Raw genomic sequence first — 18,171 nt, forward strand, 5'->3', positions numbered from 1 at the left:
TTGACGTCTTTTTACAAGTCATCAGCCAATGGACCGGCACATTCAGCAAGTGAAATGAGGTACATGTAAGTCAGAACATAATAAAAACAATTCACTTAATTATGGTGGGGTCAATTACATCAATTAAAACATATGGGAAGACAATCTAAATGACTATACAACTGAAGTCATTATATAGCGCAAATAAGGTTGCTTAAAAGTTGGTGGGGACAATTTGAGCATCCTGAAAAGTTGCTAGTGTTTTGTCCCTACCGTCCCTATGCAAACCTATGCCCTTGATATGTACAGTATGCAGTATGTATGTATAATTGTTTATTTATAGTAGGGGTGTCAAACGATTAAAATTTTTAATCGAGTTAATTACAGCTTAAAAATTAATTAATCGTAATTAATCGCAATTAATCGCAATTCAAATCATCCATAAAATATGCCATATTTATTGTAAATTATTGTTGGAATGGAAAGATGAGACACAAGCTGGATATATACATTTAACATACGGTACATAAGTACTGTATTTGTTTATTATAGCAAATCAACAAGATGGCATTACCATTATTAACATTCTGTTAATGCAATCCATGGATAGAAAGACTTGTAGTTCTTAAAAGATAAATGTTTGTACAAGTTATAGAATTTTTATATTAAAACCCCTCTTAATGTTTTCGTTTGAATAAAATTTGTAAAATTTTCATTCAAAAAATAAACTAGTAGCCTGCCATTGTTGATGCCAGTAATTACTTACACAATGCTTATGGGTGCTGAAGTCGCACCCAAGCGCCAGCAGAGGGCGACAAAATTCCGAAAAACACAACAAGTACACATTTCACTGTGCTGTCATTTTAATGTTTGAGTGGGGCATGTGCGTTAATTGCGTCAAATATTTTAACGTGATTAATTTAAAAAAATAATTACCGCCCGTTAACGCGATAATTTTGACAGCCCTAATTTATAGTTAAGTTAGTTAAGAAGAATTTTGGAAATTTCAATGTGATGTACACTCACAATATTCTAGACACATAAAAAAAAAAAAAAAAAAAAAATATATATATATATATATATATATATATTGTGCGCACATTATGAATTAATCATGCATATTATTTATCGATGAAAGCGTGACACTTTAAATTGTGTTTTCAGTTTTTTAAAAGTACAAACAGAAAAACTAAGAATTTGAACTCGTTTTTATTTATTTTTTTCATTTTTAATTTTAATTTTCAACATCCTCTGTTCAGTCGCAACCTTTATTTTCTCCTTTCAAAATAAAATTAATTATTTCAAATCATTTGATTTACTGAAAGGTTTGCACAAGTTGTACTTTAATACTCAATATCTGCGGAATAACCATCTTATTTTATCTATATGGAGAAAAGCTTGTATTTTATTGATAATGAAATTGGTTTAATACTTTATTTTGGGGCTCAATTTTTTTTCGGTGGGGGGCGTTTAATATATACATACACATTTATCCGACATTTAAAATGGAAAAATGTACCAATTTAAAAAATTATTCCCATTTCCGATGGTTGTTTCTTGAGCAGTGCAAGCTCTTGTGATGGAGGATGAGAAAGCTGCCGAGAATGATGAGAAGGATGATGGTATAGTGGTGGCGGCAGCAGTGTATTAAAAAGTCCAACGCGGCCCTGTGATTGGTCGCCGTGGCTTCAGGCTGAGCCCACTCGTTTTGAGTACAAAAAGGAGAAGGCCACGGGAGCCTATGGGAGCGCTTGGCTGTCTCCTCCCACGACGTGTACACTAAAGTTGCCCACTTCAACTACTACCACGCATCCAGCAGACATTAGACTCACGCCAAATGCATCAAGGGGACAAGGGTGCCTGATTTTGTCAACTCCCAGTTGCCTACTTGACTCATTATTATTTTTTAATTATACAGTGATTTTTTTTTTTGGGTGCGTGTGTGTGTGTACCCTTACGTTTCATTATTATTCCCTTCGCTTCTTCTATATGAACCTCGTCCAGTTTATCCACCCGGGATTGGAATTTAGCCGAAAATTTTTGATTTCTGAGCATTTTTCCCCACAAACTCTCCACCAAGACATTCCTTGAATTTTGGACTTTGTAAGAGCTGCTGCGAGTCCTTATTGTTTGTTTTTGTGCTGGTGGTGCTGCTGACCCAGTAGCTGCAGGATGGCTACTTTACCCGGAACAGTGCCTCGGATGGTCCGCCCCACGCCGGGACAGAACTACCCACGAACCGGCTTCCCTTTGGAAGGTGAGAAGGCAAATATTAATTTTTGCTGCCTAAGAGACATTGGTATAATTAAATAAATTAAAAACAAAACAAAAAAGACACATACGCCGGTGCTTGTATAATATTATATTAATGTTATATCAGACGTTAAGATTACACGTTTCTAATTTAATTATAAATTATTATTAAATTATAATAATAATAAAGCCAAATGAGTCATGTATCAAATTTGTGCTAATAGCATTAAAAGGAACACGAATCTTCCTGTTTTTGCAACATTAAAGTTGGAATTATGTTTACTGAATTTTTACATGAGCTTGAAGGTTACTGATTATCAGTGCTTTGATTTTTCTTTCGATGCATTTTTGCTGATATCTTAAAACATTTTCAAAGTATAAAAATATACTCAAGCATAATGTTTTTATTGTAATATTCCTATAAATAAGCATTTTCGGTGTCTTTTCTTATTTGCTTACGCCGTCAAACGGATTTATTCCGTTACTGAATACCACACTTTTTAGTACTAAAAAAACAACATTGCGCATCATTTCCTAAAATGCAAATCCATTTCGCAAATGGACGAGGGGTATATTACGATGATTTAAAAACAATTAAAAAGCACCAAAAATACAAGTGTCTGTTTTAATAACATTAAAAAACACACTGGTCCGATCGAGCCGCCAAAAGAGGCAATCTAATTGTTAATTTGGCGACAAGTCCCCACGCACACTCGAGCTGTCTGGATCATTCGGCTGTAGGAGGATGAGTCTGAAGACCACTTTTTTGTATTTGCATGCATTTATGGCAACCGTTTTCCCATTAGGGCCACGTTCGTGCTCAAGTGGGGAAGGAGATCACACGCGCCTGCGCGCACACACACGCACTCACACACAGACACGCGTCTGCTTTGCGAGTTGGCCGTGGATTTGCTCGAGAGGGCCGCTGCTGCAAATGGCAAATAAGCCACGGGAGAAACGTTGGAGGATCACATCAATATTTGGACAGCATGACTAGGAATAATCAAGGTGGCAAAGTGTCAGCCTCTCCACTGTGGCTCTCCAGTCGTGGAATTGAGGCGCCGGGAGCAGTCTCGGATGAATCGTGCGCCCAATTAAATAAAAAAAATAATAATACCAAAACGAAAGGTTTGTTGTTTTTTGTTTGTCGTGACGATGACCCCGCACGTGTGTCGCCCACGCAGTCTCCACCCCACTGGGCCAGGGCCGGGTCAATCAGCTGGGTGGCGTGTTCATCAACGGGAGGCCGCTGCCCAACCACATCCGGCACAAGATTGTGGAGATGGCCCACCACGGGATTCGGCCGTGCGTCATCTCGCGACAACTGCGCGTCTCGCACGGCTGCGTGTCCAAGATCCTCTGCCGGTACCAGGAGACAGGCTCCATCCGCCCGGGGGCCATCGGAGGCAGCAAGCCCAGGGTGAGTGTACACGGGGACGAACCGCTGGTCACAATATTAAGTACGATGGATTCCGATGCAGCCAAATCAAGAATATTAGGGCAATAATTTCTCGATTTTTTAATTGGTCAAGAATTTAAATTTTAAAAAATCCACTATTATTCGTGCAATTTACGCTGCTCATATATGAATTATGATAGGAAGTGTGCAAATCGTCGATTTGGAATATCCAGATTTGTCTGTTCATTTTCTTCTAATGCCATAATATTAGGTACGCTGCATGGTAAAAAACAAACAAACAAACAAAAAAAAACAATAGCATTGCTTAGTTCATTATTATTCGGACTGATTATATACTGATTTCATTTGAAATATTCCCTGCATGCACATCATAGGTACATGCACCTGCACTGCATGGAAATATTATGACGTCCGTTGTGCCATTCATTTATAAAATAAATATTCATTAGCATGTTGTAAATCCATGGTCATTAAATTAGGTACAACGAGGCGATGCAACATGAGCCAATAACCTATATTTAATGAAGTTTTTATTGTCCTTTTATTAATCGTCTATTCATTTTGCAATCACTACAGTATAAATTGGCCATGCTTGCACAAAAAAGTGCATCATATTGAGCTCCCTTTAAAAAATATTGTTTCATTGAGTTAGTCAATTCAGTCGAATAGTAATTAAATCGCACCTCTTTTTGTTTTCCAAAATATGTATTTGATTGAATATTGTATTGTAATGATGTGATCATTTAATGCACCAGTCCGATTTATGAACAATTATTTGAATGGCCATCATAAAATAATCGGAGTCTGTTTTTGAAACAATTGATATGGTGCATTAGTTTGAAAGTGCATGGAATTGAAATGCAAAAAAAAAAAAGCATTTATTAAATTTTTAGATTTTCTATGAAGTCCAAATTCAACATATGTGCCATGCAGCTTCAATAAAACGCTGCCCTTCTCCCGTGTTCTTGCAGCAGGTGGCCACTCCCGACGTGGAGAAGAGGATCGAGGAGTACAAGCGCGAGAACCCGGGCATGTTCAGCTGGGAGATCCGGGATAAGCTGCTGAAGGACGGGGTGTGCGACAGAAGCACAGTTCCTTCAGGTGAGGCTTCATCTGGTAAGCTGCAATTCTTCTTTTAATAACCTTATCGTAGGAGCCTACAAGTGCAGCATCACTCGTCGTCAAAAAGACGATATGCCTGCAAAATATGCTTGACTTGTGTGCAGTGTCCTTCTTAAAATGAGATTATATGGTTGTGTTCTGGGTTTTAAGGGCTAATCACCCATTTACCTTCTTGTTGCCATTAGTGAGCTCCATCAGCCGCGTTTTGAGGGCCCGATTTGGCAAAAAAGATGACGAGGATGACTGTGATAAGAAGGATGAAGACGGAGAAAAGAAAACAAAGCATAGCATCGATGGCATCCTCGGTGATAAATGTAAGTTAGCAACCTTATGGGCCCTTAATGGCTTCTACTTGCATGTCTTGTCAGCCTCAGTCACCTCTGTAAGGAAGAAAAATTTCCCCAAATAGTTCCCATTCTTCCGAGGCGTCCTCTTGGGACTCGCTCACTTCACGATTATTAATGAGAACCCTGGCAGGAAGGTATTTAGCAGCGAAATTCCTTTTGTGTCGGCTCATTCCGCCTCGTTCATAGACACGCTCGGCCATTCATTGGCAAAAATGCTGCTGTCCACGTTACTCAAGGTCGCATCATTTTCACCACTTGTTACTTTTAAGTGGAAATCAATTTACGCTCATTGGATCAATAGATATTTTGTTCAATTTCCTCAATTCAATTAGATTTCAATACCTTATCTCGTCATATAGGAGGAAAAATTGTAATATATCATAACTCAAACTCAATCAAAGGGAGCTTTACTATTATCAATAACCCACAAAACTACATGAAATCGATTTTTGAATGAAATTTTCAATATTTTAAATAGATGCTCAATCACTGGTCCCCATGCGTAATTACGCAAAAGCCAAAATTTGGGGTGGAACGTATTCAATGTAAATTAACATTTTGGGGGGGGGGGGCAATCTGTAGCCAATCTGTAAGGAAACGTGGGTAGAAAATAATAATGAATATATTATGACATTATCAATTATCCAACTTGTTTATTCATAATTAAACTGAAACTTCAAAAATTTTGACCTAAAATATGGATTACATTTAATGGTTATATCGGAAAAGAGGGGGAAAAAAACATTATTTAGGAGACGTCCTGAACTGATCATGGTAAAAAACAAAACAAAACAAAACAAAACAAAACAAAACAAAACAAAACAAAACAAAACAAAACAAAACAAAACAAAACAAAACAAAACAAAACAAAACAAAACAAAACAAAACAAAACAAAACAAAACAAAACAAAACAAAACAAAACAAAACAAAACAGCAATTATAGATATATGCAATTATGGAATGAACTGCAAAATATAGAAAATGCAAAATACAATTTTGAAGTACTAAAATGGCTACAAAAAATTCTAAGCGTCTCAGTCGTTGTTTTTTTCAATTATTTGTGTTTGAATGTATTTATTCAGATTTGACGGAATTACAGAAATATGACACTTTTCCCCCTCAACAAAAAAAGCAAAAAAACAAAAAAAACAAAAAAACAAAAACAAAAAAACAAAAAACAAAACAAAACAAAACAAACAAACAAAAAAAAACGATTAAAAAAAAAATAAAAAACAAAACTTTCCCCGCTGTCACAGGCATGTACATCAAACAAATATTTTAAGACCATTAGCATACAACAGGATTTTTCCCAATTATTTGGATCTTTAATTATTTCTTATGTCACTCGCGCAACACGCCAACCACAATTGACTAAAATGCACTTGGACCGCATTGGATTAATTTCAACTCTAAACAATAATAAATTGTCAGACAGCTGCAGTCCCCTTTCAAACTTGAAGATGAACCTCAACAACCATTCCCCCCCCCCCCCCCCCCCCCCCCCCCCCACCATTTTAAACTATTCTCATGGGGCCACAAAAGCAAGAATCCTGGAAAGCAGAGCAGCGAGAAGCTCTCCACTGCAGGCGCGTCCATTCCCATTCAAACAAACGCCAAAACTTTGGACAAAAGGGCAAGGGGGACCCATAAAAAAGGAGATGAATAATTCAACACGCCCCGCTGCTATATAGTTTTGTAATTTCATATAATGGCTGGTTAGAATGGAATGGCTTGATAGCGTGAAAACGCTCTCTTTTTTTCCCTCTGCCCCTTTGCCACGCCACGCTTTCCAAGGAAATTCTGCTCCGAGTGTCCTGCATGGTTTTACGCACCCATCGCTTTCCTGTTGATTTATACAAACATCCCATAATTCCCCTTGCTGCTACATGTGTCCCCGTGGTGCTTGAAACCAGAGAGAGAATTACGACTCTATATAAAAAGCAGGCAACACACGCGTAATGGCGTTTTTGCCCCATTTTAGGCTGCATAGGAAGACGCGCGCCATGCATCCGGATGGCTTTTAATAATAGTCATAATGTTAATACTTATTAGCGGGGAGCTGCGGAGACGAGGCTCGTTTGAATAGGTGACTACGTGTTCGCACCGGGTGTAATAGCTGGCGGGCACGCTCCCAAATGTATTTATCCCCAATCAGCCGCTCACTCTCGCGGTGCGCGGCGCAGCCCCCTTATATGTGCAGAGAGGGGTTTTAAAGCAGATTAAACGGAGCCTTTTATTTCTTTTCACTTTCATCTCAGAGCCGAGCTCACATCGTACAGGCTTGCCCTGCAGGGCGGAAAAATTCATGAGTTTTTTTTTTCCTCTTTTCCATCCACTCGCTCTCTTTTTGGCGTCTACAGATTTTAAGTCCTTCTTATTTATTTATCTGCTTGTTTATTGAACGTATTTTGGAGGTTACATCACGGATTTATTCCTGCTCTAATCGGGAGTTCATTAAAATGAGTGTTCGAACTGCTAACCTTATTATGGTCGGGTCTTTTAATGAGAGATCAGAGGGTGGGAAGTAGAGCTGTCCAAAATGTGGCTTGGGGTCCATTTGCATGGCCAAAGACCTCCCTTCCCACCCGAATAGACCTAACATAGCTTGCAAAATGTGATTTAAAATACAATGATTCCTCTATTTACGAAATTTCGGTTTTGGAAGTAGTTTCATAATTTGAAAATTCTATATGCAGAGTCCTGTTACATGTAAATGCCCTAATGCCTTCCAAGCCTAAGAAACAAATATTTTATAATGCCTAAAAAAATGCATCAAAAACATGTAACAAATACATGTTACAGTTAGATTATTGCACAATAAACCCCAAATCAGTGTTGTGCGTAATCTAAAAAACAAGAATAAAGAATAAAAGTTAATACACTCATGCAAAGCTGTCGGAACACGAGGTGCGAATGAAGAGGACGCTGGGATACACACATACAGTAGAGGTCCCTCTTAGACAACTGGATGCCAGAAATGCTAGGCAATAGCCAATGATAGAGCAGCTATAAGTATGTTAACGTATAGTAAATTCTGGGAGCTGCAAGTACCAGCCTTAATGTATTTTGCCTTTCGTATCCCGAAAAATTTTCGTAACAAGAAGCAATATTTTTCTGTTGAGGCGTGTCTTAACCTGAAAATTCTGTATGTAGAAATGTTCGGACGGGAGAAATTTAGAAATTCTACCTGGACGAGTGTCACTCAAATTTACAAGAGACACACAAACCTTTTTTTTTTAAAGTGAAATATTACCAACTCCTTGAAAATTACGTAATTCCATTGTTATTATCAATGTTTTTTGGTTTTTCTTTTTCAAATGCACTCAAATATGTGGAGTATTATTCAGTTTTTAGTCTTGTTTTGAGCACTATTATTAGCAGTAATTGATAACAAAAGGCAAGAAGTTATGAAGTAAATGTAATAGATTATATTTACATGTAACTGCTTGAAAATTACCATTATTTTTTAAAAATTGTTTTTAACATGAACACGCTACAACAATAAACCCAAATATGTATATAATAATCATGATTCATAAATGTATACCACCAATATGATGAAAACAAATTGTTGAATTTTGATATTGACTAAAAAACCAAAAAATAAAAGTTACCTTCTTCAGACATTGAAAAACAGAAAAAAATAAATAAAGCAAAATATGAAAATAACAACAGAAATGCTATTTGAATAAATGTTAAAAACCTTTTAATAATAATAATAATAATGATAAAAATGCGTTTACCCCTTTACGAGAATAACGACTCAGTTAAAGTATTTTTATTATAATTTTATTATTATTTTTTATTAATATTTTTCTAAATGTATCCTATATAATAACATAAAATACTGTAAAAGTTACCACTAATAAGTATATATTTAATCAAATCAGGACATTTGGATGTACAAAATAATAATAATAATAATAATAATAATAATAATAATAATAATAATAATAATAAATAAATAAAAATGCGACCTCGTGTCAATTTTCATGAAAAAAAAAAAAATTTAAAAACGTTTTTTCTCACGGAACAATGTTCATAAAATCCACTTTAAAAATACAGTGAAATAAAATATGATATATGAAGTAAACTAAAACTGCAATAAATTTGGGGGACTAAAACTGTAAAATTTCTGATACGTTGGCACCATGCGTGCTGTGTTCCATTATTCTGCCGACCTTTATTTGGTCTTGCATGATGCACATCTGCCAAACTGTAAAAGTGACGCATGCGGCGACAGGCGATGGACACTTGAGCAAATCGCCGGATTAGCAGAGGTCCTCAATCTAATTAAACAGATGCCAGGTGGGATTATTTCGCAGTTTGAGGGAGGGGAAGTGACAGAGAGGTGCACACGAACAGGGTTTAATTTGGGGGTTAAGGTTTTGGGGGTGCGCACAAACAAAGTATTATTTGATTGCATGTCGTCCTTTGACGCGCGAATGAGTGTTTGAAAAGTTTCCCTTTCTTAAATGTATGCTGGCTACATTTGGGCTCTAAAGCCTCGCTCCATGAATGGAGGAGGATGATGTGGGGGGTGCGCATGCAGGGGTTTTGGGGGGGCTGGAGCGCACTTCAAACAAATCCATCTGGAACAGTGTGTGAGAGATTCAGTGAAAGTATGGGCGAGTTATTTAGCTATTAATAACGTTTTCTTTCCTCGGGCGCAGAGGAGAGAGAGAGAGTGAAAGTGAGAGTGCACAACTCCATCCGTGCATGCGAGCTATTTGGCTTGGCTGGGAACGGAGAGGGGAGAGCACCCAAATGGTGGGCAGAGATAACACACCCATCATAAGACCCCGCGCTGCGCTTCACTGCATTAAACTCGGATTAACCTCCTCTGTCCCCGCAGCCACTCAAGACACTTCTTGCTGGAATTTACATCGCTCTTTATTATACGCGGGGGCACCATGCGGCTACGCTAGACACTTTGCTCACTAATCATCATCGTAGCCATACTAATAAATAATAATAATAATATGTACTGGGCAAGTCTAGCACTGCATTGAATTAAAAAAAAAAAAAAAAAAAAAAAAATTCCAAAACACTTGGCTCTCTCTTAGAAACAAGGGTGCCAAGACCTTTTAAACCACCACAACGAAGGTCCGCATCCCAGCTATATGCACACTGCAAATTTATCACGTCTTAATCAGATTATTTTTCTTATATATAGTAAAATAATTTTCTCAACTTGTTTTGAGTGTTAAAAACTAGTTATCACATTCATGCGTCAGATTATTCCACTTACTTTGAGTAAACATTACTTACAATATTGCTAGGTTTTCACCATTCTTCATAGTTTTAAATAAAACTGAGCAGTTGATGCATTTTCTGATTCTTTTTTTTTTTTTTTTTTAATTATTATATGTTGACTCAGATCTCTGTATTTATATTACATTTTTGAATCGGGAGAAAATACATTTACTTTTTACTTGTAAAGTAAATTTTAAAGCATGTAATTTTACTTGAGTACTGTATTTTTTTCTTAGATAATTGTACTTTTACTTAGGTCATTTTTTTTGCACCTGTATCTGTACACTGCAAAAGTACACCTCCTTAAAACTAGTTAAATTCCCTTGTTTTCAGTGTAAATCCACGAGAAATGAGTGAAATTATCTGCCAGTGCTTTAAGTAAATTTTATCCTTTGATTTCTTGCTATACGAAAAATAGCTGGCTGAAAATAAGTTTAACAGACTTATTTTAGGCAGTAAATTAGCATATTTAATTTTAAAAAATTATCCAAGAATAGATATTGTTCAAAACATTATTTGAAAGCATTTTTTTCTTGATTTAGGTGAAAAATGACCAAGAATTAGATTGATTTTTGTTAGATTTAAGAAAAATAATCTAATCAAGACGCTATAAAGTTGAAGTGTCGACTGAAAAAAACCAACAACCCCCCCCCCAAAAAAAACTGGATTTACTTGATAAAATCATTGTAACAATTTTGCTCGTTCACAAGCAGTAAAATTTACTTAATATAAGTGCAAATTGTTACAATGATTTTATCAAGTAAATCCACTTCCAGTGTACGTTTACTTAAGTAAAAAAGTGAGTACTTACTGATCATAGGACTTCAGACTACACTGCAAATTTATAGTGTCCTAATGAGATTTTTTTCTCAAGTCTTGTCAAATCATTTTCTCCAACTTGTTTTGAATGTTAGTTAACGCATTAATGCGTCAGATTATTTTACTTACTTTAAGCAAATATTAGTATTTGTTCTTATTAAACCCATATATCTAAAAGTTGGCCATTTTTTTTCAGCTAAATCAAGAAAAAAATATGAACATTTCTGACAAAGAAGCTTTTTTTGAAGATTAAAAATACTAATTTATTGCTTAAAATCAGTCTGTTATAAACTTATTTTCAGCTAGCTATTTTTCTTATTTCAAAAATATAAGTGAGTAAAAATTATCTGAAGCACTGACAGATAATTTCACTTATTTCTAGCAAATTTAAACTGAAAACAATCTAACTCGTTTTAAGGAGGTGTGTTTTTGCAGAAGAATGCAATAAAGGACATCTGAAGCATTGTTTTTTTAGAGCGTGTATCCTAATTGTGATTTATTATTTCAAAGCTCATCTTAATCATCAATATATGTATAAACGTTTTGACACTCGTCACCAATCAGTATACGAAACGTGTCTCAATACGTATGACCACAGATATAATATCTTAAATAGTATGAGAGAAATCATCAAATATTTCATTGCAGTGACTATTGTTTCACTTTTTGAACTGAACTATCAAATTATATTTCAATTATAAGTAATGCATTTGCAATGTATTCAAATAAGTACCGTTTCTACATGCATGTATACTAGTATATTTTTTAATCCTCTTTTTTAAATGACTATTTTGCATTGAATCACACTCCAAATGCAGTACATTTTTTTCCTCAGATGAAGCTGTACCCACACACATTTGTAAATACAGTGTTCAACCAATATCATATACAAATCATTATATTTTTTCTAATACCTCCCTGAAAATGTCAATTAGGCAACGGTTCCCCCTATCAGTTCTCCTTATGTGTACCTAATGAAATGGTCAGTGAGTACAGTTGTACTAAAGATTATCTGCTAGGTTTTGCGTTCGAGGTTTTAAATTCACATCTGGATTGTGCCTCTTTACTGCAATTTTTATTCCCACATTTCTTTCTTTGGTAAAAATTCTCGCTGTTTGAATCCGATGAAAGTTATATATATATATATATATATATATATATATATATATATATATATATATATATATATATATATATATATATATATATATATATATATATATATATATATATATATATATATATATATATATATACTGTATATCTATCTATCTATCTATCTATCTATCTATCTATCTATCTATCTATCTATCTATCTATCTATCTATCTATCTATCTATCTATCTATCTATCTATCTATCTATCTATCTATCTATCTATCTATATATATATATACAAAAACACTCAGGTGACTTGAAGTTCCGCTCTGAGACCACCAATTTGGCCTAATTTCAAAATTGTCCTCTATGCATGTGTGATACATTATTAGAAAGGTTAAAATCTCAATTTTATGGGGGAAGAACAATTTTTAACATGAGGGCATTTACAAAAAAAAAATAAAATAAAAATAAAACCCAAAACCCTAACTCGAGGTGAGAGCATGAGAGAGCATAGTTAAAGATACCATGATTTTAACGAGATATTATCCGTACTTACCTTGTTTCGATCCAAAAACTCAGTATAGCATGGCTCACAGAGTGTCAAGACACAGTTGTGAATGGCCACAGCCGGACTTCTTTGGGATTTTATGGGTGAAACACGGTATTATAACAAGGTTTGCAATGCAGAAATCAGGGAGTGGTCTATAGTTTCTTTTTCAAATATTTACCCTTTTAAACGTTTTTTTACCCCCTTTGTTTGGATCGATTATTTATCATCTAAAATATCGGGGAAAATGTGACAGTAACAAAAAAAAAAACAAAACGAACAAACAAACAAAAAAATACAATCAAGCGATAGTTATAAGGTGGATATCCGTGACCAATTTACAGACACTATTTTTTTCATCCGACGTAATTTGTTTAAAAGTTTAAAATATGCGAGTGAATAATTTCATAAAGTCGTTTTTTTAAAACTAAATATTAGACATCAATTAATGATTATAATCTAAAAATGATAGACATTCCGAATAATAAATATAATCACTTACCTTATTTTTATGGCTGGGTTGAAACAAAAGCGGTTGCCTGGTGTCTGTAAACGGGGGTCTCCAGGGTAAAACGGACAAATAGAAAATAGTTTGGGGGCTTAATGTGCCATTAAACTGCTATGGCATTATATAGACATATCGTTCTATCAAACACAAAAGTTCTTTTGGCTTAAAATACAGCAGTTTATTTTAAAGGGTGGGGCAAAGGAAGAAAATGCTTTTTCAGCCTTGTCTTTGTTCTCTGCCATATATATATATATATATATATATATATATATATATATATATATATATATATATATATATATATATATATATATATATATATATATATATATATATATATATATATATATATATATATATATATATATATATTGCTGGCCAAAAGTATTGGCACCCCTGCAATTCTGTCAGATAATGCTCAATTTCTCTCAGAAAATTATTGCAATTACAAATGCTTTGGTAGTAATATCTTCATTTATTTTGCCTGCAATTAAAAAAAAAACATTATCATTTTACACAAGACTCCAAAAATAGGCAGGACAAAAGTACTGGCACCCTCAGCCTAATACTTGGTAGCACAACCTTTAGACAAAATAACTGCCATTCTTCTTTGGCCAACTGCTCCACGTCTCTGAGATTTGAATGGTGCCATTTTCAGATCTGTCCACGGGTGTTCTATGGGATTCAGGTCTGAACTCATTGCTGACCACTTTAGAAGTCTCCAGTGCTTTTTCTCAAAACATATTCTAGTGCTTTTTGAAGTGTGTTTTGGGTCATTGTCCTGCTGGAAGACCCATGACCTCTGAGGAAGACCCAGTTTTCTCACACTGGGCCCTACATTATGCTGAAAAATTTGTGGTGGTCTTCAGACTTCATAATGCCATGCACACGGTCAAGCAGTCCAGTGCCAGAGGCAGCAAAGCAACCCCAAAACATCAGGGAACCTCCACCATGTTTGACTGTGGGGACTGTGTTCTTTTCTTTGAAGGTCTCGTTTTTTCCCCCTGTAAACTCTATATTGATGCCTTTTCCCAAAAAGCTCTACTCTTGTCTCATCTGACCAGAGAACATTCTTCCAAAACGTTTTTGGCTCTCTCAGGTAAGTTTTGGCAAACTCCAGCCTGTCTTATTTTTATGTCTCTGGGTCAGAAGTGGGGTCTTCCTGGGTATCCTACCATAGAGTCCCTTTTCATTCAGATGCCGACGGATAGTATGGGTTGACACTGTTTTACCCTGGGACTGCAGGAAAGCTTGAACGTGTTTGGATGTTAGTCGAGGTTCTTTATCCACGCACAATCTTTTGTTAAAATATTTATATATTATATATATTATATATACGTCCACATCTAGGGAGATTAGCCACAGTGCCATGGGTTTCACACTTATTGATGACACTGCGCACGGTAGACAGGTCTTTAGAGATGGACTTGTAGCCTTGAGATTGTCCATGCTTCCTCACAATTTTGCTTCCCAAGTCCTCAGACAGTTCTTTGGTCTTCTTTCTTTTCTCCATGCTCAATGTGGTACACACAAGGACACAGGACAGAGGTTGAGTCAACTTTAATCCATTTTAACTGGCTGCAAGTGTGATTTAGTTATTGCCACCACAGGTAAGTAACAGGTACTGTTAATTACACAAATTAGAGAGGGATCACATGATTTTTCAAAGGGTGCCGATACTTTTGTCTGGCCTGTTTTCGGAGTTTTGTGAAAAATGATAATGATTTAATTTTTTCCCCATTGTGTTTTGTGTTTTTTCGTTGCAAGCAAAATAAATGACGATATTACTACTAAAGCCTTTTCTAGTAGAAACGGAGTATTTTCTGACAGAATTGCAGGTGCTTACTTTTGGCCAACAGTGTAATTCCATTCTGTGGCAAAAGCTGAACATGCTAAATGAGAGCTCTTGAACAACGTTGTTTTTAAAATAGCGTCAGCAAGTTGGGAACACAACACATAAAAAGGAACGGAGCGATAGGGAGAGGGGGTTGGGTGTACGGGTACGGGCCCGCCGAACCCGGAGTGACATTTCAGTGTCAGCGGCTTAAGCATCGACAGAAATATATATCTAAAAAAATAAATAAAAGGGGAAGCGGGCTTAGACGTTGACTTTGATCACATCACAAATATTCATGGGGGCACAAACACTCTGGGTGCCATTATCCCGACTGACAGTGATACCTCTCAAGGCTGTCTATTAATTAAAGTGCGCGCTTACCAAGTGGGACGATGACTAGAAGAAGAAGAAAAAGGTTTCCCCCATCTCTTGTGGTTTCTCCTCATGAAAAGGGCCAATCTCCCCTCCCCGGCTTCTTGTGGGAAATTTAAAAAGTGTACACAGAGGAAGACATGGGGATTTCTAGCTCATTTCTATAAAGAGCCTTTTATAATCCTTTCCTGCTTAATAACTTAAAGGGATTCAATTTCTCCCCTCGTTGACGGGGAGGGGTGGTGTCTTGTGATCGAGCATTGTCGGGAAGCACTTGAAGGTTAACACTTCCTGCTCCCAGAGAGCACGGCGCGGTGTGTTTGTGTGATGTCACTAGCTTGTGATGTTTAATAACATCATTTTATTTGCATCCACCATTCAGTCGGCTCATTCTGGATGGAGTAGTGCGCTTGGGGTCTTCGCGCCATGTGATACAAATTAAACAGGAAGTGACACCCCCTCCAGGTATCCTGTCACGAAAAAAACATTGGCCGTCTTTCATTAGGCCTGTGTTTGATTTCCTATCCAATTTTCACGTTGTGGAAGACAGATTTCTGCTCTTTTGCTCATAACTTTTCAACACTTTGCAACAAGTACCCCGTCAAAGAATACTTCACTCAACGATTAACAACACTAGGGCCATCAATAACTCATTGGCTGCCATTGACGGAGTTAGATGTCTAATCTGTTTGATTGGAAGAGTCTGGCAACAAAACAATGGCACTGAAACATGATCATTAACTGACAGTGCTCCCAGTTCAAATGAATTGGACGTCAATGGTAGGCAATGAGTTAAAAATAAAAACCAAACAAAAAAACTGTATTGCAATAGGTTAAATAGTCAGGAAAAAAAGGCAGATGTTTTAACTGTTTAATAAGCCACAGTGAAGTGGAATGATCCTTATAACTTGTTCCTAAATGCTTAGAATGAGTTCTAGAACTGTCTATGTGAGTGAAATGGTGACCATGTCAAAAAAGGACTTAACTAATGGAATTTTACATGTTTTTTTTTAAAGAGCAATTCTGGTTATGGCATCACAACTACAATTTATGATGATGTCTACCGAAGTTTTAGCTGCGCTAGCTAGTACATATTGACAGAACGAAGGAATGGTTACACGGCAACAAGAGAACAGCACGCCTATGGATGCCATGCTAGCAGACAGCAAAAATCTGCTGAAAGCAGAGCAGGAGTGGGGAGGAGGCAAGGGAGTGTGACGCCGTTGCAAACGCGATGTTACTATGCTAGGTGGCTCCAATGATACCTGACTGTAGCCGATAGCCTACAAACTACGCCCACATGATGCTTCGGTAGATATCACATATATACAGAACTTGATGCTAAAGACAGACACGGCGGCATTAGCAACATGCATAATAAAGAACTAAATGCGTTAGTAAACAGCCGCCATCTTAAAGCAGTAGACTTCTCAGGAAGGCTCTGAGAACCTTTCCAGCAGACCTAAGTAACTTTTTATCCAAAATGCTCCTAAATCGGCAAAACTTAACTTAAATCTATCTTTAAATGATGAAACAGTTTTACAACTTACACAAGTCGAAAATAGACGGAAGGGAACTAATGCAATAACGGGAGCAATTTTAACAACTTTAACGGTTGACTCACATTAAATGACTTCCACACATGGCAAAGATTACTACCGTATCTAGTTATCGCAATATCCGCAATACCCCTGTGTCTAGTTAAGTTTAGGGTAAAGAATTGGGCTAGTGCTAATTGTCCCCAAAACCCTTTAAACTTCACATTGTGTGACCTGTTTTTTTTTTTTTGAGAAAAAAACCCACTAAAATTATCACCAGTTACTTTGCCAAGTAATTAATTACTCTTACATTCAGGTAACTGAGTTACTAACGCAATTACTTTTTGGGAGAAGTAATTTGTAACTGTAATTAATTACTTTTTCAAAGTAAGATTAACAACACTGCTCACCGGCCTGTTCAATCATGTTGCGTCTTTAAAAAACCATTAAAAAACGAACTATTACACATATAGCGTTGCCATCAACATTACTCGAAAGCACGGATTTCAACCTCTGTCCCAGTTTTTATTTGGCACCGATAGAAAACCAGAGATATAATCGATTCAATTTCATGGTAGAAATACGTTTTCTCCACAAGAGAGAACTCATGCTGTTTGGGCGGGTGATGTTTCATTTATGTAGAACTTTCTCGTTGAGATTCGAATATTTTTGTGTATTTCTTTTGGGCCAATATGGTCATGTAATAGGTTTTAGTACAGTATAACAAAAGCAGTTCATATAGAAGACGTGCTGAAAAAAATACTATTGTTAAAAAAAACAAAAAAAAAACAGACACTGTAAGCAGTTACTCATTACTTGAGTATGCTTTTCCCTGAAAAGTTTTTTACTTGTACTTGAGTAAATTATTTGGATGAATACTTTTACTTGAGTAATTTTTTTTTTTAAAGTAACACTACTCTTACTTGAGTTACATTTTTGGAGACTCAACCCACCTATGTCAATTTCACATTAACTCTTAATTGACCAATTGCAGTGTTTTTTTGTCATCAACGATGAAGATAACAAAAATATTTAATCAACGATCACTTTTTTCATGACGATGACGAGACGA

At 36.1% G+C, this 18,171-nt stretch overlaps 1 protein-coding gene across 5 annotated transcripts in view; it reads left to right on the forward strand.

Moving 5' to 3' along the window:
* The first annotated feature begins 1,746 nt into the window (after window positions 1–1,746).
* Window positions 1,747–18,171, forward strand: part of pax7a (paired box 7a) — a 180,406-nt gene continuing 163,981 nt past the window's right edge. For 2 of the 5 annotated variants that reach the window (XM_057846864.1, XM_057846868.1), the window contains exons 1-4: window positions 1,747–2,236; window positions 3,417–3,652; window positions 4,624–4,768; window positions 4,960–5,088. In XM_057846864.1, coding sequence (XP_057702847.1) covers window positions 2,152–2,236; window positions 3,417–3,652; window positions 4,624–4,768; window positions 4,960–5,088 — 595 coding nt within the window. In that variant the 5' untranslated portion in view covers window positions 1,747–2,151. The remainder of the gene's footprint in view (window positions 2,237–3,416; window positions 3,653–4,623; window positions 4,769–4,959; window positions 5,089–18,171) is intronic. The other 3 variants (XM_057846865.1, XM_057846866.1, XM_057846867.1) reach the window with 3 other exon arrangements.

The sequence above is a fragment of the Corythoichthys intestinalis genome, chromosome 9 (genome assembly GCF_030265065.1).
Source record: "Corythoichthys intestinalis isolate RoL2023-P3 chromosome 9, ASM3026506v1, whole genome shotgun sequence".
NCBI classification, from domain to species: domain Eukaryota; kingdom Metazoa; phylum Chordata; class Actinopteri; order Syngnathiformes; family Syngnathidae; genus Corythoichthys; species Corythoichthys intestinalis.